This window comes from Papilio polytes, unplaced genomic scaffold (genome assembly GCF_000836215.1).
Source record: "Papilio polytes unplaced genomic scaffold, Ppol_1.0 DF821044.1, whole genome shotgun sequence".
NCBI classification, from domain to species: domain Eukaryota; kingdom Metazoa; phylum Arthropoda; class Insecta; order Lepidoptera; family Papilionidae; genus Papilio; species Papilio polytes.
In genome coordinates, this window is record NW_013528160.1 from 411553 (window position 1) to 438287 (window position 26735).

Below are 26735 nucleotides of genomic sequence, written 5' to 3' on the forward strand. Positions count from 1 at the left end.
ATTAAAACTTTATATTTAATCAAGTTGCTTCTCACGTAATTTATTTACCATTCACTTCGTTATAAACCTTTTCCAAGCGTTTGCGGTTGTTAGCAATTAAAAGGGACGAATAAAATTTTCGTCAACGCCTTTTATATTGTCTCCGAGGCTTTTTTTGTTTACTCCATTCTGTTTGCACTTTGCTTTGTTTTTTGTCTCATTTATTCTCTTTGCTATCATTAAGTGTAATGAGAGACCGTTCTTGTCCAACGTCCAAAAAACCTTGTTGTTTATTTTACAAATTTACCGTCCGCGGCGAAATGAGACCGCGGTAAAGCCTGCAAACTCACTGTACAATTGTAAAATGTTCAAAAACAGAACAGATTCATTTAATCGTAGATTTTCCAAAATCACCTCAGTACAAATAAATATCGAAACTACATTTGTCTACATTAAAAACAGCGATAATATCATTTGCAGGTAATTGTGATTTTAGAAGTATTTTTAATGCAGTTCCGTCGTCAAAGAACACACAATGTTTTGATCAATAACTTAGTAATGCATCAAATTAGTTTCTTATACACGTTTGGAGAAAAAAATAGCAATACTAACAGCAAGATATTACTAAGTAAATTTTAATTATAAGCATTTTAAAAATAAAATTTCAAGTTAAAAAACTTATTTGTTGCAGTTTGCGACGCGGCGAATCGTTTCTGGAGTTGCTTTGGCAAGGAAATGGCAACAAGGATGACGTCACGTACAGTCAGTAAAAAAGAGGCATCATCTATTCTAAAGTGTATTAAAAGTTATTCTAAAATGTTATATAAAACACTTTTTTTTATTTTATTATCTGTTGCTTACACTTATAATTCTTTCTAACAGCCAGTTAACTTTGCTGAAAGTGTGAAAGCGCGCGAGCAGAGAAGTGAGGTTAAATGAAAAAAGCGACATTTATTATAATTCAATTGATGTTAGAATTGTATAATCGATTATATTGTGAATTTTTATTCTTCTACTATTTTGTAAAACTGTGTGTTCTGTTTTAAGGAATCATTAAAAACCGGCGCTTCGGTGTACACCGTGCTCGGTGCATGTGCTCATGCCGAATGAATTCCTTTTAATTTTTTTGAATAAACTGATTTCTTTCTTTCTCTTTCAAATAACCCTTTAGATTTTTTACAACTAATTAGTTACATAATTAACAAGTAAAAAAGTTGATATATCAAATGTGTATTGGGTATATTTGGTCTTACAAATGATTTTTGCCTCCCATTTGATACCTGTACTAATTTCTATTGAGGTATTTGATTTGATCTTATTTGAAAATGTATATTATGAATATTCCCCAATTTGATATAATGAGCTTAATTATTCACAAAATCAACAGCCTTTTGAATGAACCCTTCGTTAGCGACGTTCAATGAACGAACTCACCTCCACGGGTAATTAGATCTCTTGTATTGGATTACTATTCCCGCCGCTAGATGGCGTTGACGTTAATTGATTGCTACGTTGATTACGCGCCGGAAAATTCAGTAGCCCACGCTCCGCCTGGACGTATTCATGAGGTTCGTTCAATAATGTTATATTCACTCCATAACTATTTAATAATTTGTTAAATAACATATAGTGCAAATTTAAGTTGTATGGTTACTTAAAAAATACTAAGTTCCTATAACTGCTGACGCTAACAAGATAAAATTACTAGATGATTGGGCAAAAATAAAATAAGCATTTGTTTATTTAATCTAATGAAATTGCAACTCTGAGCAAGCGGCTAAGCGCTTGATTGGAGTTTTTAAATTGTCAGCTGCACAGTGGCGCTGTCAGCGGCGGGCGGCGGCGGGCGGCGGGCGGCGGCGAGAATGGATTTGCGGAAGTCGAAGCTGCAAACAAACAGGCAGCAGCCGTAGTCGCGCATTAAATAAGAAACATAAAATGATATAATTTGTGAACAACTACGTACGTTATAAACTTTACATTTTTAAACAATTTACGTCGGGCTCTAGTACACGATGTCGGACTCGTCGGTTATCATGGTCGTATAGAACTGGTTGCATGTCGTTTTGATCGTAAAAGTATTGAATGTGAATAAGGATCGGGGACAAGGGAGAAGCGGGAGGGAGGGGGGGAGCACAAGATTCAATTTACCGTCGACAGTCCACATACAAAATAATATTCCCACTGAGACAGTTGCGAGATGTACTAGCACTGGCCTTTCGTTTCCTCTTATTACACTTAACATTATATTTTTATTTACCGAAAATACAGAAATTTATCCGATGAAAGTAATTTGAAATAACGGATTTTTTTAAAGCAAGTAGGAAAAAAGTTATATGAATAGAATACAAATATATAATGATTGCGTGGTATTGGGGCAACGGAGATCGGGGTAGACATTTAAAAGTCAAATCAAACCGATATTATCTCTCCAATATGTTTGCAAATGCCCTGCGAGCGACGCAAACCACGCAAACAGCGCGAGGCGGCGACCGGGGCGGCTTCGCTAGTGAATTTCGGCTCATTCGATTGTATTCCACTCATGCGAATTATCGGGTAACACGCATCGCTCTTTTGTTACAATAATATCAACTACCTAGTAGATATGATAATTTAAAAACACTAAAATGTATTACTACATGTTCAATGTTAACTGGTTTGCTCAAAGATGGTCAGAGGAGATGGCGTCGGGCGGCGAGCAGATGTCACTAGCTTTGTGTGATCATCACCTTCTACATCATCTTCTACAATTGTTTACTCTCATGGAAGGCAATTTCAATAATACAAATGACTTTCAAGTTCGGTGACTATTTAAAAAAGCTAAAATCGACAACAGTCTAGTCTTATTGTTTATACTTGACTTTATTCCATCTGCGACCGCAAGAGAATGTCGACTCCGCAGTCCGCAGACCAGACACAAATAACACTGGTAAACGGCGAATATATTAACTAAAACAATCGTTCGAAAGTCCTGCGTTTGATCCTCGGAAATGAGATCGTAAATCCCACGTGAAATACAACCTACGTGCGGTGAGCGAGGGCGCGGGCGTGCGGGGGGGACTGCTCACTTGATTAAACTCTCTTTATTACAAACGGGAAATTATTGCATAGTATAGAGTGTATACACTTCTAACACCGTTCTCACTTTACATAAAACATATATGTAAATTAGTATGTTCGAGATTGTCGCTGTCGGCACTACTACGATACTAATCTTTACGTTACCGTATGTAAATGAAATAGTAATAATTGTAACGATTATTTATATACACAGTTTTCAATAAAGTTAAAATCTCAATTGCTTGCTTTTTAAATTGCCATTAAGTAATTTAAACATACTAAAAGTCATCAACGATATGTATTACAAGTATCATCCAGCTTGACTGCTGCAATAACACGACCACACAGGCGCCAGGTCATGTGGATGCAGTCACAAATTTAGTCTATTGTCGTGTGTGTGCCAAAGGCCTGAATTTAGTCCACTTTACCATCCCATCTTTTCTTGTAAAGTGGGGATGGAAAAGAAAAATGTGAAATTGGTGGAGGAAATGCATGGGTAGGAGAAATAACATCTTTTCTTGTAAAGTGGGGATGGAAAAGAAAAATGTGAAATTGGTGGAGGAAATGCATGGGTAGGAGAAATAACATCTTTCTGTGCGTTCTCCGCTGTCGATTAATGGTAGCCAATGCATGTGTAGACGCGGATGTCTATGGGCAGAAGTAGCCTCGCTATTTCCCCGAATTCAGATGGCCGTTTGTTAATTTACCAGCTTATTTATACTTATATTATAATGAAAAACAATTTGATTATTTGTTGGCATTCAACAGATCCCTAAACTACTGAATCGATTTCAAAATTATCTTTTAAAAGAAAGCAATATTGTCACTTAGTAACATAGTCTACATTATTACATTTTTTATTGTATGTACCAACCTTATGTAATAAAAACATTAGAAATCCACCATTTTCCTTTTATTTGCAGACCTTGTCTGAGCTGGAGGAAGCAGTGTCCTAAATCAACAAGGTTCCGTTAAAACCTTGTTATTGACAAATCCTTGTAAAAGTCACGTACGTATTTTATTGGTGTAATTTTCCTGCTAATGACGAAAAATTACAAAAAATGATTAACTACGTTCATTTTCTAATATCAATCTATCACATAGTTCCACCGCGTTATTTTCAATCATAGTGACATTGCTGTAGCTCACTGAGGTAGGCGAACTCTAGCAAGCACGGACAATCGCTACGCTATTTATTAAAATCCAATTTACTTCTAATCTACTATATAGAGGTAACTAATACTCGTTATCATATTTTGCACAAAAAAAACTAAACACCTACTACGTACATATTTAACATTTTGGAGGAAAAAATATATAAAATTGTTCTCTTCTAATTTCTATTTCAAAATTGAACACATAAGAACTTTTGGCAGCGGCGTTGACAGGTTGACACAATAAGAAAACACGGTCATAAATTATCCTTCCACATCTATTTTTCCCTCCATCATAATGTGACGACGCAATGTCCGCGGCGCGGCCGGCGAGCGGCGACGACGCGCGGCGATGAACGCTATTTTGCCCGCGTAATTAAATGTCAAGCAGACGCCATTTTAGGTGAGATATAAACATTGCAGACGACGTGTGGCCGTCACGTGTCGCATCGCATGGACATGCATGTTTTGGGTTAAATACGTTGAAAAATATTAAAAACAGTCACTTTAAAAAAACTGTAAAAAAACACTGTAAAGGGGTAAATGATTTACATGTTTAATTATCCGCAATACCTACGTGATGTATTACAATATTCAAAATTAACAGGCGATGCGACCTATGGGTTTCATAAGCACGCTGTAAGCATACCTACTTTGTTTTAAATAACTTACATCAATTAAGCACTTATTATTCAGCGGCCGCTATCTCGGACAACAAATTTAGTGGCACGTCCTCGCGCACCATATACAACTATCAAGGAGAAATGCGCAATGTTTTAAGCATTCCACTTGCAGCTCGTACCCTATGTTTTAATTAATGTTTAACAAGGCTCCAAATTTGCACGGCCACTACCGCAATGGTCTATTTAGCGCCAACAAAACATAACGTTTTTCCCACAAAGTAGTATATGATTGAAACTACTCGTTAGGCATTTTAGTAAGTCTGTTAGCGCGAATCCCCGGCACCGTCCGGCACTCGCCACTCGGCAGGCGCCTCACGTCCGCGCTATGAACAATGACAGCTCCTAATCGACCGCCGCGCTGCTATGCAACCTAGCGCTCTTCTTAGGAGGCCAATGTCGCGGTCCACTCGAACAGAATATCGATTTTGAAGGAGACGATGACACATCCGGCTAATCGGAAACTTAGACAAGAAACTAGCCAGCAGTCGGAATGAGTATATAAGCGCGGCCATTTTAGGACAAAGTATCATTCATTCCTGAACCGTCGAAGTATCGCTAACAATGAAGACTTTCGCTTACATCCTTCTTCTGGCGGCGATGGGAGCCGCCGAGCCCCTGCTCTCCCGGCAGGCGCGGCTAAGGTCAGCCAGACAGCAGGCCGACGACCCCCCTTACCCAGCGGCTGGCTTCCGGCCGGCGACGGCGTTCGAGCTGCCGAGTCGCGAGAATCTCGCTCCGCCCGCCACCTCGTACGGCGTGCCCGCCACCAGCTACGGCGCTCCGCTCGGCACGTACGCCACGTCCGCTGAGCCGCAGACAGAGTACGGCCCGCCAGTCACCGACGCCGGCGACGAAGCGAAGGATGACGTCGAGACCATCGAAGGGAGCGGACAAAACGACAAGAAAGAGAAGCTCGAGGAAGATGCAGACGTGGTGAGCGCATCGGGTGCGTACTACGTGCTGTTGGGCGACGGGCGTCTGCAGCGCGTGCAGTACCGCACGGAGCGCGACGACCGCAACATGGCATACACGGCGCGCCTGCAGTACCGCGCCGAGGAGCGCGCGCCGCTCTACGTGTACTCCGCCGCGGCTCAGTACCAGCCCGCCGCCGCCGCATACATACAGCTGCTCTGAACTCTCCTCTAGCCCTGCGCGTGCTTCTCAAACTTAACACAAACACACAAACGATCACTAAGTTACTAAGGTGTTTCAATTTCAAATGCAAAACACAATTTAGAAAAAAGTGAAATAGTATTCAAATCGAAACCACGGAAAAGACGAAAAAAAATAATAATGTAAACCTTATTTATTGAATAAATTAAAATATCTTTGACAAGTATTCATATTATTTTGGCTTAGACGAGTTCGTCTCAACTTTATCTTTGTAATGTAATACAGTTTGTACTACATTACATTGAATCATGTTAAACCTACCATGAACAAAATACACCAAAAACAAAATGTTCTCAAAAAAACAGTACACTAAAAAGTAACGAAATAATTCCTTGAAAATAGTAAACCTACCTTATTGTAACTGTTATGTCTATATTGTACAATTATTATAACTTTGATGTCGGTGTCAGCCAAGGTATGCAGTGATATTTCTACGTAAGGGTTTCCACATTTTTACCATAACAATTGACAATTGAAAGTATAGTAACAATTAAGTATAAATCTACATTGACTGACACCGACTCCAAAGTAATAATAATTGTACAATATAGCCATAACAGTTACAATAAGGTAGTTTTACTATTTTCAAGGAATTATTTCGTTACTTTTTAGTGTACTGTTTTTTTGAGAATATTTTGTTTTGTTTTTAGTGCATTTTGTTTTGTTTTTCGTGTATTTTTTTTGGAAGTCGGTTTTGTTTTTTTATTAAAAAGTTTATTTATTTCTCGATTTTTAGTGAATCTAAACATCGCAGTATGATGATCGCTAGCTTTCAAACAAAGTATGAGTTATCTAAGAAATTAAGTAAAGAACTAATACATCGTTGCGACCATTCACTCATAATTCTGTCCAGCCGCGCACCGCTGTTGCCCGTGAGTTTTAATATTTTGATAACTTCTAGAATATTGGTCAGAATTACATACTGTAAAAAGCAGTTATGATCTACATTTAATAATCCATCGTGAAAACATATTTATTTGGATAAGGATTCATACCAAATAAGAATAAAAGCGTCTTAAATGAAGTCGATTGCATTTATTTGACGGTTTTCGCGAAACAAACGGTTATTGTGCGACAACCTTAAGAGATAGATATATGCTATTTTTTTTTTTCATTTTATAACATAAGGTGGCAAACGAGCAAGCGACCACCTGATTCCGCCAAAATGGCGAAGCGACCGCTGCCCATAGACATCCGCAATTGCAGATGCGTTGCCTACCCTTATCCGACAGAGGAGAAGACGCACATAAAGAGGATATCCCCCCTTCCTATGTATCTCCGCCTCCATCAAATCCACTTCCTCTTCCCATCCTCTTGAAAAGGGTGGTAAAGAGAAAGGGACTTAAATTAGGCCTCCGGCACCACACTCATCAGACGAAACACGGAATTGCTTCCATTTCACGCCTGTCTTCTGTGTGGTCGTGGTATTACACCGGGCGTGCCGGCCAATTCATGCTAAGATGTTAAAGCGAAGGAAATAATGTTAATGCTATCGCGGACTTTAATGTAGGTAATTGAAAGAACTACAATTCTTTCATATATCATTTTTATGTAGGTCTTATAGTTTAGGCTACGTAAGCAAAGAAAGCAAAAATGACCCGAAATTTCGTCGCGCGATTTTGAGCTAAACTATTTAACTACGTCGTAGTTTTTGACTCCAAAAATCAAACAAAAAAATGGGACCAACCTGCAAGCATTACCTTTCGGATAAAAAATGAATTATCAAAATCGGTCCACAAGCGGCGGAGTTATGCCGTAACACGCATAAAAAAAATAAAAAAAAACATACAGGCGAATTGAGTACCTCCTTCTTTTGGGAAGTCGGTCAAAAAGAGAGAAAACAAACAGAAGGCAGAGTTTGATAAATAAAAATGTTTGTTATGCCAGATTTCAAATGGCGAAGCAAAATAAATTATACCAGAGACGTGGTTGTGTATAGGCGCACGCGCCGCCTCCATTGCCGCCAGAGTTTGTTACATCGGGCGGAGGCTTCTGAATCTGATTACTGATTACTATTTCACAATAACTGTAGCTTCGTCTCTACTCAGGTAAAGAAATAACAAAGTGTGTACGTATCATCCTAAACATGAATTATTCCTGGACTTCAGTAAAAAGGGTTGTAAGGAAGCGTATGGCTTCCTTAGTTACATACAAACTTATAATCCGGGCAGAGGCAAGTGGCCGTAAACACGTCTCACCGTCTGGAGGGAAGCCGTAAAAGGAAGATGGCGCGAGCGCGGGCGCGGGCGCGGGGACGAGGGAAAACTAATTAAGACGACACATTTGATACGGTGACCTCCCGCTTTCCCCGCACCCCGCACACCGCACCCTGCACCACGCACCACGAACCCCGCACCGCTAATGTAGATCATATATACAATCCTATTTTAAAGTTCCCTAAAATTTGCAGTTTGCAGGGCGCTAAATAATTAAGTAAAATTTTTAGACATAAATAATAATACCAGTGGATTAAAATAACGGATGAAATGCTTACATAATGTTAAGAACAATTGCAAATGTTTTTGATCAAATGAAAACGCTAATTGTGATAAATTGTAATAAAAATAAAAAAATGAAAAAATGCTTTTCACTCGTTCCCTTGTAATTAAAACGTTTTTGATCTTGTCACGCGACCCTCTTGATTTCTTTCAATAGGCAATGGTCGCGGCAGGACGACTGGAGGATTACACAATTAATTCGTAATTTAATAAAATTAAAATAGAAGGCGATTTGTTGCTTAGAGATGGATTCCCTCGGTGTTTGGACTTTAGTAATAATATTGTACCAGAGTAAGTACTCGTATAGCTTTGTTAGACACAAGTATCAAAGTTAACATTTAAGTAAATTATTATTTTCGACAACTGCGATAAATAAAATAGTTAATTTAAATCTTTTATTTAAAAGGTAGTCCCTCCTAGACAATGGGGTTTTAAAAGAAATAGGTGGATATTTTATTGTGCGCACGCGTAGCGGTGGCGTGCGCGCTGGTGAGCTGGCTGGCGCTGGGCTGCCGGCTGGCGCCGCGCGCGGGCGAGCTCGCCGAGCTGACGCTGCTCAAGCTGCTGTACCTATACGAGCCGCGCGCCTGTAACGCGCCCGCACTCTACAACTACACGGTGCGCTCGCCCGCCGGCGCGTCGCTCTCCGCGCTCGCCTGGCCCGCGCACAGCCCGCCCGCCGCCGCCTTCCGCAGGTGCGGCCTGTATGCCGGCAAATTTTAATAAACAACTTTTAAGGAACATTTTTGTCACAAGTAAGATCCTTTATTGACGTTTGAGGATTTCAATTTCTGGGTGAGAATGTTTGCAGCAAGATGCAGTTGTGGCTCGGGCTGCACGTAGCGTGGCTGGCGCTGGCGGCGGCGCACGTGGCGCAGCGCCGGCGGCCGTGCGCGCTGTACGGCGCGCTGCTGCCCGCCTGCTGCGCCGGCGCCGCGCTACTGCTGACTGACCTGGTGCATGCCGCACTCTTCATCATCGACATCCGCCACACGAGCACAGAACGTAACGCACTCACAACCATACCATACACTTCGAACTAATTTAAATTTATGACTAATTATTTTTTGTTCATCTCTTCCATCACTAAACGTAAATTGTGCTTCATTTTTTGTAAAAATATCATGATATAAATTGACATAGAGTTAAGAGAAATAACAGAGGCTGCACGGTAAGAAATAACGGTATGACTTTGCTGCGAGTTATGAGATCACCAGTTGCATGTAACATAAACTGAAGTCGAGAGCCGAGCGACGTGCACGCCTCTATCCGTGTGCCCTGTTGGATGAGCGCATATGTGTATCCTCATATGACTCTTGAGAAAACAGTTATTGTTTAAATTCGTCCGTGTATCAGCACCTTTTGCATTACGGGTATGTTGTTTAGAAGATATTTTCGAGTACATCGAGTCCGGCGGCGGCGGTTTACGGTGGCTGAGCGGGCGCGGGCGCAGCGGGGGGCAGACGGGAACGCACCCTCAGGCGGACACGAGCTGGGCAGGTGCGCTGCTGGCCTACGCCAGCTGTCGTGGCGTCGTACACTGGTTTATCAACTTCTGGCTCCTCAAAGACAACTACCTAGAAAGCCTCGTCGCCTACCGTAAGTCCAACAAAATTGTAAGTCTAACCATCGTAGACCCCAGGACCAATGAAATACCACGACGACAGGCGTATAATGGAGGCAATTCCGCGTTTTGTCTGATGAATGTGTGAGGCGGAGATCTAATTTTAGTGCGCTTTGCCTTCCCACCCTCCATTTGAATATGTCTATGGGCAGTGGTAACTTCACTATTACTATGAATTCTGGTGACCGCTACGTTTGCCACCTTATATTATATTATAAGGCATATCACTACGCCAATCTCATGAAATACCGAACCCATTTGAAATACATATTTCCGTAAAATTTGTTAGCACACGCTGTCTCCTGATAAAAATTATGGGACGCCTTGCAAGATAGTAATCGTGGTACTAAAATCGCACCGTTTTCTTTACTTTGAGACGTCACCAACACAAGAAGATACGCTCCTAGTCTTAGTATTGTTACGAGGTATATAATAATAGTATTTTTTTCTATAACAGATTCTGGGTACTGATTTTTTAGATTTTGATGTAGATACTAAAACAGCGAGCTAATATTTTATTTATTAGTTTGTAAATATCATAATGTTTTCAGGTAAAATGCAAAATGAAAAATTGCAACAAAGAAGTAGATACAGCGATTGAGATCTGACAAGTTTCATAATTAAAAAACGTCTTGTACAAATAGTAAGAGATAGTTAATAAAATTATTGGTTAATTAAAAGCTCTTGATTAGAAACAAACGTATATTTATGGCAGCTATTACCGGAAGAGAAAATAATCGCTGGCAGTGTTGCTAAGTAACGATAGTAAGAATATTTGCCCGCTGTAGGTTTCAGGGCATTTAAGTTAGTCACTACACGCTACTGAATTGTGCAACAACGAGTGAGGATGACCCCGGGCTGCAGCGTGTCTAGCACGGCGTCCTCGCGATCGCCCAACCTTCCTCGGACGCACCATTTATGTGCAACAAACTATAAATATTTCCAACCGTATAATTATTATAGACATGGCACACTATAAATAGATGGACACTACTAGATCATATTCATTCGATAATCAATCGAAAATGAAGCCATTAGTCCTGCTCTGTGTTATCGCCGGGAGCCTCCGAACCGGGGCAGCAGAAAGTACGCGGGCGAGGGCGCCGGGGCAGCTGCAGCCTCCGCGCCTGCCGCCAACTAGGTTCAGGTCGCAGCGCTTCGAACTAGTGCCGACGACTGAACCGTCAGCTGAGCCCACTACCGACTCCGTCGGGGGGCCGTACCCGCCATCCGGGTGGAAGCCGGCAGGCGCGTCCTTCGCACTCCCCCAAGAGCAGGCGGCGGCGAGGGCCCCTTACCCTCCTTCGGGATGGAAGCCCGAAGGGACGCCTTTCCGGTTACCCGGAGAGCCAAACGCTGGCTACGGAACTCCGGACGACTTATACGGCGTGCCCGATGACACCTCTGGCGTACCGACAACAGACGCGCCCACCACTGAGACCCCGGAGAATCTTCGAGCAGAAAAAATAGAAGGACCTGTGGAGGTGCTGAGGAGCGTCGGGACGTACTACGTGCTGCTTCCGCAGACGAAGACAGCAGCCGCGCGGGGCGCGGGGGGCCCTGCGCGCCTGCAGCTCGGCCGCCGCGCGCCGCTTACGTCTTTCGGATAATAGATTCAGCTTACTTCTTTTTTGTTCAAATAAACTACATTAAAGCCTTAAAGTGATATTTATAATTTTAATGAAATGTAACTCTATCTGTTTTATTAGTTCAATCGTCACGACCGCCACCAAACCCGTTCGTCAGCAGCAAGATGGCGAAAACCAAATAGATACAAAATAGCCGTCTTATAGCATGCCCATTTATAAGTAGACTAGCTGTTCCCGTGCGACTTCATCCGCATAAAATTATGAAAAAAATATTTTATTTTTTACATGTGTCAAATTATCAATTGTAAAGGTCAAAACGACATGACATGATAACAAAACATGGCAACCTTGCTTCCTTGATGTTGGCAACAACTTATGGTCTCTTTCCCACATTAGGGTTTTTAACCAAAATATTTACCCCCTAAGTTTAATGGCGTGAAAATGTATAGCGTAAAGAGTGACGTAAGTGTAGGACTTTTTATCAAAAAAAGAATTATTCAAAAATAAGCTGTAATAGCTGACATGTTAGGCAACAAAAGAGTGTGTGTTTACGCTTTATTATAATAGTATAGTAAGTATAGATTAACATAGACTTTTTTTTTTATTATTACAACTTAATAAATATGCAACTAATGTAAACATGAGAGTATTGTACGGACATCAGTATATGTAAATTAGAAACGACCACCGACCCTATTTTCTCTAAAGGGGATATACTCTCCGGCCCTAAAGTAGAGGACGGTGCCGTCACTGGGGTTCTCCGAGCGCGCTTCCGGTAGCGGTGGATTCAAGGCCAATGTGAGCCGACGCTTTACCTCGCGCTTCCTCACGCCGCGCAGCGCGAGGTGCACGGCGCGGCAGCAATACACGTTGAGGCACTCGATCAACCCGCCGCGGGTCCAGCACAGCGCTGCTGCCAGCGGCACCCAACCGCCCCACGCCGTATAGTTCTCCAGCTTCATCTCGACGCTCCACCCGCTATAGCGCAGTATCATGCCCTTTGTTAGGCTCTTCTTGATATGCGACGCGTACACGATGGCCATGGAAAGATCGAATATCACCACAGAAATAGACGCGTAGAAGAACAACGAGAGCCCTATCTTTTGAAACCGAAGCCTCGCGCGGGCTTTCACTAGAATGTTGACGAGCAAGGCCGACAGCAGCCATAGCGCATGTATCGCCACGCTGAAGTTCAGGTACCTGACACGAGGGACAGAATTGAGGTAAATGTCAACATAGCATAAAATGGTACAAATAATTAAGACCCGATTGGATACCATCTGGTGGCGGCGGAAAGGCTGGCGGAGACGGTGGCGAGGGCGGGCCGCCAGCGCACAGGGCGAACGCCGCGCGGCCCCGTCGCGTTGCTCAGCCGCAGGTTGGCGATTGCGAGTGCGGCGGCCACGCGGCGTCCGCACGCCTCCGAGTCGTACAAGTACATAATGCGCGCCAGCTTGTCGTAATCGCGCATCCCCGCCGCCGGCGCCCACACGCACCGGTAGACGGTGCCGGCGCCCACGAATACCGCCACACCTGCACGCCAGCTCTCTCTCGTACATTAGAGCATTTTTGAAGCTCTACGAGAATAGAGGAATCAAAATTGTAACGCTCCAATTTTCTAATTCATTCTCTTTAAAATCCTATTTCTTACCCATTTAATAAATTTTAGTTTTTTAAACCACAAAGATGAACCACTACAGCGCAATGACAGTTAAAAAGGAATTGGAGGCACTTTCTCGACTTGATAGAAGAACTCACACTGCACTATAACGTAGCAAGTGATCCGGAAACACTTGGCGCGCTCGTGCGACGGCAGCCCGGGCTGCGGACGCTCCTGGACCCCGCTGCGTCGCGGCCTCGCCTGGTGCCCGCTGCGCCGCGGCCCCGCCTGCGCAGACCCTCTTGCTCTCAACATGGAGCGAGGAGCGTTCTCCGTTACACTTATTGTTTGGTAATTGTTGTCTCACCTTGACACCCACAGATATAGATAACGTCACTGTCACAGATATCTAAACATTTTTTTATGAAAACAGTTTGAGCGGCTAGTATTAAATAAAACACCCAAGCCAGCTCATGATCTGTAGACAAAGGTTGGCGGCGTCGGATGTGGCGAGGGCGGGGCAGAAAATACCAGTGTAATTACTACTTATTGTTTACTTTACATAAATCCAGTTAACACATTTAAAGAAAGATTGGAATATCTTCCGAGTAATTTCAAAGAAGTAATGATGTTATTTTATTAGAAGTCCCGTGTTGTTATTGATAATGCATAACGATTTATGATATAAGTATGTAACATATCAAAACTGAATTCGACGAATGCCATGAGAGTGCACATCCAGTGAAATGGCTCATCTCCTCTCAACACACACACACCGTATAAGTTGATTGAGAACCGCTGTCAGGTAATCGATACTACTGCTTCAAACGATTTAACGTGTTCACTGCACACCTTTGACACCTTAAAGCCTTTATCGCACAAAATTGTTGGAAAATTGTAGGGCGCTTTGCGAGTTTGAGTTATGCTGCTTCCACTCAACCCACGGAGTCGCATTTAGCTTAGTCAGGTATGTACATAGATACGTGCAGTCGCAATATCGGTGTGAAACATACATTTTTATGGTTAAATTATATCAATATATAATAATAGTAGCTAAAGTAAATCTAACATACTAGTTACCGTTGCGCCGCAAAAAACAATGCTTCTTTGTAATTAAGACAACCATTATTTAAACTGAAGAATTTCGAAAAAGCAAAAGTTGAAGAATACCGTAAAGATATAAATCTCATCAAGTGAAGTTGCGGGACTGCACTGGATGCGAGCGGCACTGGACCGGGCATTGTGGCAATCAATGGGGGAGGTCTACAGCAGTACAGTTCAGCAGTGGACGACCTACACTCACACTGATAAAAGAGTGAGTAACGCACGTGGCGGTGTTCTTCGCCGATTGCCGCTTTTAAGCGTTCCAAGTGGGAAAAGCTCACCCAAGCAGCTTACCCCGCTTCTGCCTCCGCCGCCGCCGCCGCTGGCGCTGCGCCCGCAACCTGCGCCTGGGGTGTTCTGTAACAAAACGTATAACTTGAATGCCTTGTTTATTTGATTGAACAAACCCTAATTATTTTAATTTTAATAATGTTATTTTAATTTATGCCTTTATCCATTATACATTATACTAGCCGTTGCTCGCGACTTCGTCAACGTGAAAATGTAATAGCCTTTGTTACTCGACGATGACGAAGCTTTTTAATGGAGAAAGATTTATTTTAAGTCGGGCCAGTAGTTTTTGAGTTATTTCGATTCATACAAAAATACAAATCTTTTTACCATTAAAATATAAAGATAAAGATAGCTTTATTTCCCTTATGATTACATTTTTTGTTTACATATTTACACTTATAATAAAAAAAAAATCCGGCCCAATACGGCTTTTTAACATTAGTACAATTTAATTAAAATGGCAGTACAGGTTTTCTATTATATTACACAATAATAAATTACGATCGTCTTCTTCTAGTAACAAAGGTTGGAGCCCAAGATGTATAATCCATAGTCAGAAACCTCATCTGGATAGGGACTGAAGGGTTACAGCAATTGATAACTGTTTACCGAAGAGACAGCCTAAGTTAGTAATTCTGCTGCAAAATTAAAGGGTTTGTCCCTGGCTTCAAATTTACACGACGATCATTGAAGCCCGCCGCAATTTGCCGTCTGCCACTTTCCGTGATATTGAATTTTCCTTGCAACCATTGCACGTAAATTTTTGTCAGCCGAAGGATTCTGTGATCGATCCGCAAGATATCTCCTGACAGTTTTTCATAGCAATTATTCTTGTCAGAAGCTTATCTGATAACATTGATTATTATAATAATACAATTGGACAATCCTCAGCGTCACAAGTGACAAATAACTATGTACAAAAGTATATTCTACGAGTTAAGATGACTGGCGCTCGTGGCGTCATTTATTGAGCACACGAAACGACATGAATCCGATATACAATCGGAATCCAAAGTAACACTGTATTAATTTAATTAAGATAATTATCAAATTCAAGTTGGACAGTCAGAATATACGACGCGATTTGCAGTCCGGGAGCTCTCGACTGCGTACAGATCAATTAGTGCAGTTATAATTTTATCCCGTTTTAAAGGAGATATCTTATGTATAGGTAAATTGACAAGATTGTAAGCGGCGAAAGTACTTCTATTCTGAAGCGATGTAATCATACATACATATGTATACCTGGCGGTTGTCGCTAAGCAAAATATTTGGGCCATGGTAATGGGTGATTTCTCTTTTTCTGTTCGTACGGTATTTTATCTTTTGACGGGTTTAGAAAACGAAACGTGTCCCAACAAGATACCAATCCCCGCTAGCCGGGCGCTAGTGTGCCCCGCCATGGCCAGCTGGCAGCCAGTGGCAGTCGAGCCGTGCCGGCGCCAAGACCGATGTTGTTAGCATAGGCGTTTGTCATCAACTAAAGTATTCGGGATGGAAATCGCAACATGAAAACACCAAGTGCCACTCTACGCTTCTAGACTATTTGACAAAGTGCTTACATGTTAATTGAATTAAACTTTAAAAGTAAGTTGAAAAATAACTCCAACGCAATTATAGACAGTGTTTGGGATCTGCAAAGAAAACCTGACCAGATTGTTATTTAAGACTTTGGGCGAATAGAAATAGATACATCAAAAATATCAAGGCTGATAGAAATCAAATTTTAAGAATGCTGTTAGTATTAATTGTAATTATATTATAAGTAAATGCCCATAGACTTTTTTTTATTTTTTCCAATAATGGAACTGTAAGCAGAATGTATCACAAGTCGCTACTACAAATAATTTCTTTTGTAGGCAGAGGGTTGTCGGAAGTGATCTCATCTACTTCTATATACTTAAGGTGAGATAACAATATTTCATACTCACTTTTATTTTGAAACTAAGACCTATTTATAAATATTTGTTTATGGTAAAGTTTTGGCGTTTAGGACATAATATTACCGCAGCTACATTAGGCTTCTGATGATGTGAAAAAATGTTGATGATATTTAGATTTTGATTTTGATTTTTTGGCAACGCGCGTCTTCTAACGTATAATGCGCCGCGCGTTATACTCTTGATACATAGAACCTTCCCGCAACCTTGATACATAGAACGTCACTCTCGTAAGACAGAAACTTTAGAAAGTTGTGTAAGAAAGTAAGAAGCAACGTACTTTTAACGTACTTATTACAACGTACTTACAGCGCGGCGCGGCGCGGCATCGCTTATCTCCACTTACATTGTGAATTAAGTAATATCATCGTTATCGTTACAACACTTCTCACATAATGACTTCGCAGAAATAATTGTTATGTCGACCTTTGTCACTCGATGATTTCGTATAAAATATTTGTGATATCACATGTAATCAAACTGAATACACAAATCATGTACTAGTTTCGATAACTCAACCCACGCCGCGCAGCGCCGCGCCACCCACATGTTATCGCATCGGTTTACCAATATTTTATTATGAACTACCTGTTGCCCGCGACTTCGTCCGCGTGAAATTTGAAAGTTCAAAAATTACGTTCGCTCCTTTTTCAACCTATTACCTAAAGTATAAACTTAGTAGTAATTCACGTAATCATAGATGTCTTCCAAATTATTAGTCCAATTTAAATACTGTAAAGGACAATTTTATTCTACAACTAGCTGTTCCCGTGCGGCTTCATCCGCATGAAATTGTGAAAATTTGTCAAATTATCAATAGCAAATGTCAATATGACATGACATGACATGACAAATCTTGACAGTCTTGCTTCCTTGATGTTGGCAGCAACTTATGGTCTCTTTCCCACATTGTGGTTTTATCCAAAAAATTTACCCCCTAAGTTTAATGGCGTGAAAATATATAGCCTAAAGCGTGACGCAAGTATAGGGCATTTTATTAAAAAAAAAAATTCAAAAATATGCTGTAATTTCTGACATCTTAGGCAACAAAGAAGTGTGTGTTTACGCTTTATTATAATAGTATAGATTGGTAAAAATATTTATGACTGTCTTTTCTGTATCGTTTTGTAACAATTTAGTTACAATTTGTTTAGGTGATTGTGTTGTCGGACTCTACACTCGCGATAATAGATCGGTGATGTCAACACCGCGCCGCGCTGATAGTCGGTAGACAAACTGACGTATGCGTTTATAATCTCAACACAGAAAAATAAAAATCATTATCATTACCGATTAATTGTCGTATAAATAGCGTTCCACAAAAGATAGCGCGAAAAGTGGTCCAGTTTGGCACGGATTGGGGCTGTCGTGTGAGAAACGTACGCACTGTGACATCACCGACATCGAAGGCGACACCGACACCGACACCGACACCGACGCCGATACCGACGCCAACGCGGGCACCGACACCGACAACGAAGGCGAGCAGTGACGCCATGGCGCAGGTTAGGGTTAGCCAGGGCATATTGGAGGGAGAGCTGCTTGACGCCGTCACAGGGGACCAAAAATATTACAGCTTCAAAGGCATTCCATACGCTGCGCCGCCTGTTGGCAAACGGAGATTTAAGGTAAGCAAAATTTCACTTTAGATGTAACTAATTTTTTAACAATTACTTTTAAGAATTTTTACTTTTGGCCGATGACGGTCAACTTACTAAATTTGTTTTTAGTTCCCAATAATATATACTCACACATTTGCATTTTGAAGAATTCACAACCAAGGTATTCTTGACAGATTAGAAGTAAACATTTGTTAAATCGAACGAAAACTTGCTGCGACGAACCCTCGTCCACTCGGATCTTTACGCAACTCAGTTCCTTCCAGCGAGATGATGATTGTTTATTAACACTGACCCACAATAAAGTGTAACAACAAGTATTCGTGGTTAATGTAGTGAATTATTTTTTAGGCCCCATTACCTCCTGTACCGTGGACGGGTGTTAGAAAAGCTACTCAACACGGACCACCCTGTCCACAAAAGGACATATTTACCAACGAAATGTTGGCCGGGTCGGAAGATTGCTTGTACTTAAACGTGTACTCGCCGAACTTGAAACCCGAGGCACCATTGCCGGTGATGGTATTCATCCATGGCGGCGGATTCATGAGCGGCTCGGGCGACGTGGATCATTACGGGCCGGATTTCCTCATGTGCCACGATGTGGTGCTGGTAACGATTAATTACAGACTAGAAGTGTTGGGATTTCTTTGCATGGACACCGCGGATGTCCCGGGCAACGCCGGCTTGAAGGACCAAGTGGCAGCATTGAGGTGGGTCAAGAAAAATATAGGGAGCTTCGGAGGCGACCCTGACAATGTGACGGTATTCGGCGAGAGTGCGGGCGGCGCGTCTACGGCGCTACATGTCCTCTCCCCGCTGTCACACGGCCTCTTCAGGCGAGCGATCCCTATGAGCGGCGTGCCTTTTTGCGACTGGTCTGTCAGCTTTGAACCAAGGAGGCGCGCATTTATTCTGGCGAAGCAGCTGGGATTAGAGACTAGTGATCCCGATGAACTCTTAGAGTTCCTTCAAAATGTTCCTGTTGAAAAATTAGTCAATACCAAGCCTTGCGTATTAATATACGAAGAATTGGAATCTAGCAACCTTCTCAAAATGTACAATTTTGGGCCAGTTATTGAAAAAGACTTTGGGCGCGATCATTTTATAACGGAAGATTTCGAGGTAGCTATGAGGACTGGTCGAGTCAACAAAGTGGACGTTATGATAGGATACACAAGCGAGGAATCTCTGGTCGGCCTGCCACATTACGTAAATAAACACGTTGAAATCTACAACCGATATCCTGAAATGCTTGTTCCTCGAAAGATTTTATTAAAAAGCAACGCCGGGACCGTAATGCAATTGTCCGACAAAATTTACAAACATTATTTTGGAGATAAGCCCATAAATGTTGACCAAATCAAAGCATTTGTTGAATATGCCTCACATGCCACTTTCGTTCGTGACATACATAAATATGTTAACCTCTTGCCTAAACTCGGAACAAAGATTTACATGTACAAATTTTCATGCATCTCTGATAGATGTATTTATGGAAAAGAAGGATTAAAATATGGCATAGTTGGAACATCTCATCTTGAGGACTTGATGCACCTGTTCGACTCGAAGCTGCACAACCTGCCCCTCGACAAGAGCAGCTCCACGTACAAGATGATCAAACAAACGTGTCAGCTCTTCACCAACTTTGCCAAATATGGGTGAGTTACCATTTCGTGTCATTTTTCCTGTGCAATATACATAGCAACTATTCAAGCACAATTCTACAAATAAAACAGGACAGTTCGTAGCTTTCTCACTACTTAAATTAACAACTAACAAATTAAATACATTCGCTGTCACGGCTCATGTGTTATTTATTTTTGTCAACAACCAATTTTTACGGAGATAAAGGAAAGGTAATGAATTTCAGAAACCCAACTCCAGACGGCTCCCTAGGCGTAGTGTGGGCCGAGTACGACAGGCGGAGTGGCGCCTACCTGGATATAGCGGAGCGGCTGACGCCAGGTACGGGGCTCGACGCACCCGTTCTCGCCTTCTGGTCGAGCATCTACAAGGCCGCAGGACTTCCCTGACAGACCCTTTACCGTTTCACGAACGTTTTGCATGGCCATTTCAAAATTTAGGTAAATTATAAACTAGGGTTGTTGAACAATTATTGTAAGGATACATTACTTAGTTTCATTATTGTAAACGCTTCTTTAGTAATAGTCCCATGCCTATTTTAATTATTAAGGACCGCCTTAAACATCTTGTTTATAATGCTGGCCAGTGGCAGGTACCTGTTATTCATACTCGTCTGGAGGTCACACTCACATCATCATACAGCCACAAACAAGCGCCTGTGGTCACATAGCGGCAAACATGCGATTACATATTTTGTTGTTTCTATACAAAATTTTTATAATGAGTGATACAATTTTTTTCCTACTATTTAATTTGTTACAAGTATACTATACTATAAACTGATCTTGCCATTGTAATTGTAAACTATTTACAACTAGTAATTACAGGAAAAAATTAGGCATGGGTACATGTTTATATTTTGTACATTATAAAAAACAATCAAAGCTCTCGATTTCGTTTACGAGAACTTAAAAAATCTAGTAATAAATAGGTAACCCTACATTAGTCCAGAACTATTTGTGTGTGATTAACCTTGAATTGGTCGCCTCTCCCTGCTACATCGCATCGCGGTCGTCCGGCGCCGGCGGTACGCAGATCTCTAGTCTCTAGACCGTTGTCAACAAATCATAGAAAATTATTTCTGTCGTATCGTTACTTACATGTGTTTCTTTTTTTCAGTTTTTTTCAACATTACATTTTTTCAGTATATGTCTAGCGCGCAGTAGCGCCACATGTTGGATAGTTACATATTAAAAAAAATCTTTTAAAAGTTATGTATGCAAACTTAGCAAATTCTCTTGTGAAATAGAGCTGTCGATATTTTGGACTATTCTTGCAATGTTTATTACATACAATGCGACCAAATGCGATACACTGTTTCGTCCAGATGGTATCAATGCTAAAAGCAAATGAAGAACACGTAACACAAACACACAAAGTGACGGTTTCCAAAAGTCGATGGTTTGAGTTCTGTGGTACTTGATAAATTGCGCCGTGAACGGTTGTTGCATTTTTAAATCCCGCTTCATACGCTCAGTTCCTACAGTTTTAACCGAAGTATTTGACCGTTAGTATGCGGGTCTCCTTAACAAACGGACTGAAAATGAAACTGAACACTAGTCGCTCGCTACTATTGGACCTCGTTGATGACATCCCCAATGACATTTAGTTCTTGCTCTGCCACTGCTTAGTTATTCAGGCTGTGTCAAAGTACACTATTTATCAATCAGTTGCCTATTTTTTACACGGTTTATCAAAATTTACGATAAGATAGAAGATTACTGCATGTAACGCGCTGTAAGCGATTTGAAGCTGGCGTACAGTCACTTGCAATTTACAATCAGCATTACTTTATAACAAGCTTGACGAAACTACAACTACACATAATATGATCCGCCACACGGATGTCAAATATTTCTAGGAACACACTTCTCTACGCAACATCAAACATCGAGCCGCAAACATGTTACAAAAATTCAATGACTATAATTTAGGTAAGCAGCTTTTATACCTTTTTAAAGCTTTTAAAGTTTCTCGGAATCGCCTGTACTATTTAAAATCAAGTTTCGGCTCAATCTATCAACAGGAGCAAGGTCTAGTATCAATTACTAGATTTGATCTAAATAAAGAAGGCGATTAAAAAACGTTTAATTAATAAAACTTGACAGTTTTTATTCAGTTGTCCGATTGATACTACACTATTTAGATAGTGTCTGGCGAACTTTCAAAGTTGCAAAAGGAATCGCCTGAAGGCTGAAGGATCCGTGTTTTGGCGGCGAGTGTACCGCATAGTTCCACCGAGTCATGAGCGATATCACGGCCGAAATCACCTTATATTAAGTGGAGGCGGCGGCGCAGCATAACTGGTAGTGCGCTGCGATTCAGTGAGTTAATACAAAATGATTCAAATACGAGTTAAAGAGGGTATTTTAGAAGGAGTGGTGACAAACAATGAGTACGGCGGCAAAATCTACAGCTTCAAGGGCATCCCTTATGCCCAGCCTCCCCTGGGAGAGCTCAGGTTCAAGGTAAATGAAAGAGAATCTTTAAGCTACAGCACATTCATGGCTAACCGTTATGTATAGTAATAGGGAAATAGCGATCGGATCTCGATGAAATTTGGCATAGATGTAGATGATAGTCGGGAAGAACACGTAGGCTACTTAATTATGTTTTTTATTTAATTCCACGCGGACGGAGTCGCGGGCAAACGCTATTTAAACATAAACAGTTGAAAGAGCAACTAATTTCTTTAAAAAATGTATCAATAAAGATCTAATTTTTTTTCTGACTGCTGTACAGGTTGCCATAGATGATGATATTAAAATGGAATAACATGTATGCTTTTGTTTGAAAAAAAAAATGAATAAATAAAGGTATATTCCAGGCGCCTCAGCCACCGAAGTCTTGGCCCGGAGTGCGCGATGCCACGAAGCTTGGAGACGATTGCTATCAGCACGACGCCTTCTTCGGTCTGCCGCCACAAGGAAGCGAGGACTGCCTCTACCTCAACGTTTACTCACCGAACGTCAGCCCCGCGCGACCGCTGCCTGTCATGGTCTGGATACACGGGGGAGGTTTCATCAGCGGTTCTGGAAGCGATGATACATACGGACCGGATTTTTTAGTGAGACACGACGTAATTCTGGTTACGATAAACTACAGACTAGAGGTGCTAGGCTTTCTATGCCTGAACACGGCTGAGGTGCCCGGCAATGCGGGCATGAAGGACCAGGTGGCGGCGCTCAGATGGGTGCAGACAAACATCGCTAGCTTCGGAGGGGATCCTGACAATGTTACCATATTCGGAGAGAGCGCAGGAGGTGCGAGCGTTTCTTTTCACCTTCTGTCGCCCATGAGCAAAGGGTTATTCAAAAGAGCAATACAACAAAGTGGAACCGCTATGTGTCCGTGGGCAACAAGTTTTATGTTAAAAGAACGGTCGCTAGGACTAGCTAGAGAAATGGGATGTACTTCAACTAATGAAAAGGATGTGTATGAGTTTTTTAAATCGCAACCTGTCGAAGCACTCATTAGAAAGAGCGTGCCGTTAACATATGCTGAGGCGAACAAGGAATGTTCTCTCGTAGAATTCTGTGTTACTGTAGAGCAACAATTTAGTAGTGAAGAAAGCTTCATGCCTGATGACCCAATTAATTTATTACATAGAGGAATACACGAGGGTGTGGAGGTGATGAACGGCTACACGGAAGACGAGGGAGTGATGATGTTGGGACTCGGGAATAATATCCACGACGTTTTTGTGCAGGCTAAAAAATATGCCGAATATTTTGTACCGAGAACTATCGCCTTGACTAGTCCAATATCGGATCAAATCGAAGTAGGCAAAATTTTGAAAAAACACTATTTCGATGAAAAAGAATTATCTATGGAAAACATCGATTGTTTGTATGCTTTTATCGGCGCAGAGAACTTTATATATCCTGCAATCTTCTGGCAAAAAAAATGTGCAAGTTTCTGCAATAACAAAACTTTTCTGTACAAATTTACGTGTAAATCTGAAAGAAATTTCTTTAAACATCTATTTGGAGTGGCCGACTTAGTGGGCGAGAAGACAGTGGCATGCCACGGCGACGAGCTACCATACCTGTTCCCAATGCGGAGCTTCGGCGCGCCGCTCGACCGCGGAGCGCCTGCTTTCGGTATCGTTTGTAACATGACGGCGCTCTGGACAAACTTCGCAAAATACGGGTGAGAAATATGTTACAATACATTTGAAGGTAGCCGACACACCGTTAAAAACCTAACATCCGACAGATGTAAACGAGTTGTAATGCTAACATTTCAAAACTAAGAATTAACCTCAATTTCTGTTTTAGAAATCCAACTCCCGATGAAAGTCTCGGCGCAATTTGGCAACCATACACTTTGAAGAGTCAAGACTATTTGGATATCGGAGAAAATCTAGTAGCGCGCGCCGTGCCTGACAAGGATGACATCGAGTTCTGGGAAACCATTTACAAGAAGTACTGTCCCAAATATGCACCCTGAGCGCAGACCTCAGGAAAGGACCCTTTGTCCAAAGCTGGACCCAGCAATACACATGTTACATTTTTATTTTTAATTATAATACACGTATTTCTCATATCATAAATATTTGTATGCAGTATGCAGCAAATGCATCGTTGTTGTTTATTATCTTGTAGATACCCATTATGGTTAAAGTAAATACATTTGGATTATAATTACAATAAATCAGACGATGCTTAATTAAAACTGCTACAGTTAGCAGTAAAGCAATCCCCCGCTCGAGACGTATGTAAGGGCTGGGCTGTGCTGCACCGCCAGTGGAAATTAAAACATGTTATCATGTTAAGAAATGGCGCGGCTCATCTTCATCATCACCAGCTCACTGTATGCCCCTACTAGGTCTTAGTCAACCACGCTGGCCTACTTCTTATCTTTGAATTTCTTCGCTGATATATGCTGGTTGCAACACCGTAAGAACGTCGGCTAAATTACGCACTTTTGAAAATTCGAGAATTGCATTAATACATGACGGGATTCGAATACAAGACCTGTAGATTACAAGTCAAGTGCTTAAACCACTGGACCACCGACGCTTTAGTTACGGCGGACGAAAAGGCGCGGGCGCACTGACGGGACGCGCGGGAGAGGGCACGCAGCCCTCGCCTCGTCCGCGCCCTCGCCCCACGCGATTGCAAGCCATCATATCGATCCACATAAAATACGCGTCATACGCGAAATAATAACAAATATCTATTACTTTTTACGCCATGCTAATTATTACATAAGGACTTTTTTTAATTTGTCCGTTGTTTTTTCATAAGGCGAAAAAAATTTCGTCGCTACATGTGGATGAATTTCTCTTCTAACTATTTTAGTTTAGCCATGTTTAACTTCAGATTATCTTTTTCCTGGCGATATCATTAAAACTGAAAAACAAAGAAATCACACATAAGATTTCATAACAATTAGTTAAAAATTATTAAGTTGACAAGCACAAAGGGTCTGTGAGCGGGCGACCCTGCGCGGCTCCCCCTTATTCGCATAATAAGTACCACGTCGTGATGAAATGTCCTACGATCGCTATTTTTACCTTAAAGCCCCGGTTTACTGTGCTAACTGTGTTATTGCTGTTTTATGTGCTTGGAACTTATGAACGCATCGAACACTATTTTAGCGACTTCAGCAACTTTGCACACAGATGAGTTTCAGTGTAGTTTTAAACTCTGAATGTGACTTCTAACATAGCCAGCATTCACCACTTATTCTACCGATGTAAACTCATGACAACGACTCGTTTGCACAAGATTTCATAAAAATAAAATTGCTTCATCAGGAAAATGATAGATATATAACACGTATTATAAGTTAATAAAGTTCAGTGTCAGCTGTTGAGAAGTATCTTAATCCATCATACATATTGCTTCTCCTCTGCTAAATTCACTTTATATTGAATCAAAGTAGGAAAGACTAGAGACGTTTCTCGTAGGTAGAGAGCAACAGCCAGAGAAGGGTGCATCGGACGCTAACCTACGCTTGTCGTGATCTCGTGGTGGACTGGTGGGTAACCGGGCCCTTGCGCCGGGCAGTCGGCACTTCTCGCACTTCACTGGCAATACAGACTACACTTATAGTTTACTAATCCATTCCAGGGATTACATCTACTAATGTATTTATAAAGAATATTATAAATACAAGAACTTACCTAAAGATATAAAAAACATAATTCATAAATTTGAATAACGTACGTAAGACTTAGAAAACTTCAAAAGTTTTTCCACCCTGGGAAGATTTTGTAAGAAGCCGACAAAACAAGATCGTCGCTTCCGAAGAGAACGGTGGTGTTGACTGCGGCAAGCGGCATCATCACCTGCATCGAACGACAAGTGACCTTACTAAAACATAAATCGCATTGCAGTAAACTACTTACGTAAGTTTCCAAACACAGGCTGCCAGATCTTCGCTGAACAAATCCAATTAAAACAATAAATAATGTCACAGAGAAGTAGAAAGCAAGTAAAAAATTAACAAACGCACCGACTTATACAATTAAAACTGAATTAAAAAGGTAATGAAAACCAACACAGAATAGTTTAAATGGGAAATGTTAAATTTTTGCACAGTACAGAATTTTCGAAGATCGCGTTTGTTCGTAGACGTGATAAGAGCTCAAAGGACATCGCGCGCCGGGACGCCGATGAGCCACGCGACCACGCGACGACTGAACGCCGGCAAGCGGGGCGTCGGGGCGCCGCACATTGGGCTGTATCAAGTTGCTCCATAGACAACTTTATCGGATGTTTGAAATGTCTCTTTTTTTTGCTTGAATGTGCTTTGAATCAG

At 41.5% G+C, this 26735-nt stretch overlaps 6 protein-coding genes and 1 long non-coding RNA gene across 12 annotated transcripts in view; 5 read left to right on the top strand and 2 right to left on the bottom strand.

Moving 5' to 3' along the window:
* LOC106109904 overlaps positions 1 to 26602 on the bottom strand; it is a 50879-nt gene extending 24277 nt beyond the window's left edge. Inside the window, exons 1-2 of the long non-coding RNA XR_001226043.1 lie at positions 26323 to 26602; positions 14759 to 14821 (exon numbers count right to left, since the gene is read on the bottom strand). This is a non-coding gene — a long non-coding RNA (uncharacterized LOC106109904). The remainder of the gene's footprint in view (positions 1 to 14758; positions 14822 to 26322) is intronic.
* Positions 5394 to 6209, top strand: LOC106109903. The gene has a single exon (XM_013291551.1). The coding sequence runs from the start codon at positions 5438 to 5440 to the stop codon at positions 6008 to 6010; it is 573 nt and encodes a 190-aa protein (XP_013147005.1). The 5' UTR covers positions 5394 to 5437; the 3' UTR covers positions 6011 to 6209.
* On the top strand, positions 8714 to 10812 carry LOC106109899. The gene is made up of 5 exons (XM_013291548.1): positions 8714 to 8838; positions 9020 to 9242; positions 9359 to 9552; positions 9934 to 10146; positions 10723 to 10812. The coding sequence occupies exons 1-5, from the start codon at positions 8793 to 8795 to the stop codon at positions 10770 to 10772; spliced, it is 726 nt and encodes a 241-aa protein (XP_013147002.1). The 5' UTR covers positions 8714 to 8792; the 3' UTR covers positions 10773 to 10812.
* Positions 10788 to 11839, top strand: LOC106109902. Its single transcript, XM_013291550.1, has one exon. It carries the CDS (start codon positions 11155 to 11157, stop codon positions 11779 to 11781), a length of 627 nt encoding a protein of 208 aa, XP_013147004.1. The 5' UTR covers positions 10788 to 11154; the 3' UTR covers positions 11782 to 11839.
* Positions 12306 to 13727, bottom strand: LOC106109898. Of its 2 annotated transcripts, none has more exons than XM_013291546.1 (3): positions 13519 to 13727; positions 13038 to 13293; positions 12306 to 12960 (listed from the first exon to the last, which is right to left on the bottom strand). In XM_013291546.1, the coding sequence occupies exons 1-3, from the start codon at positions 13673 to 13675 to the stop codon at positions 12435 to 12437; spliced, it is 939 nt and encodes a 312-aa protein (XP_013147000.1). In that variant the 5' UTR covers positions 13676 to 13727; the 3' UTR covers positions 12306 to 12434. The 2 variants fall into 2 exon arrangements, with proteins under 2 accessions (XP_013147000.1, XP_013147001.1); XM_013291547.1 differs by having other exon boundaries at positions 13412 to 13611.
* Positions 16174 to 20447, top strand: LOC106109892 (juvenile hormone esterase-like). Of its 2 annotated transcripts, XM_013291536.1 has the most exons (5): positions 16174 to 16345; positions 16618 to 16663; positions 18011 to 18326; positions 18669 to 19978; positions 20191 to 20447. In XM_013291536.1, exons 1-5 carry the CDS (start codon positions 16321 to 16323, stop codon positions 20351 to 20353), a joined length of 1860 nt encoding a protein of 619 aa, XP_013146990.1. In that variant the 5' UTR covers positions 16174 to 16320; the 3' UTR covers positions 20354 to 20447. The 2 variants fall into 2 exon arrangements, with proteins under 2 accessions (XP_013146990.1, XP_013146991.1); XM_013291537.1 differs by lacking the exon at positions 16618 to 16663.
* On the top strand, positions 21309 to 24512 carry LOC106109897 (cholinesterase 2-like). 4 transcript variants are annotated; one of them, XM_013291544.1, is made up of 4 exons: positions 21309 to 21898; positions 22338 to 22432; positions 22792 to 24116; positions 24245 to 24512. In XM_013291544.1, the coding sequence occupies exons 1-4, from the start codon at positions 21868 to 21870 to the stop codon at positions 24414 to 24416; spliced, it is 1623 nt and encodes a 540-aa protein (XP_013146998.1). In that variant the 5' UTR covers positions 21309 to 21867; the 3' UTR covers positions 24417 to 24512. The 4 variants fall into 4 exon arrangements, with proteins under 4 accessions (XP_013146998.1, XP_013146996.1, XP_013146997.1 ...); XM_013291542.1 differs by having other exon boundaries at positions 21311 to 21898; positions 22073 to 22432; XM_013291543.1 differs by lacking the exon at positions 21309 to 21898 and having other exon boundaries at positions 21909 to 22432.
* Positions 26603 to 26735: the final 133 nt, after the last annotated feature.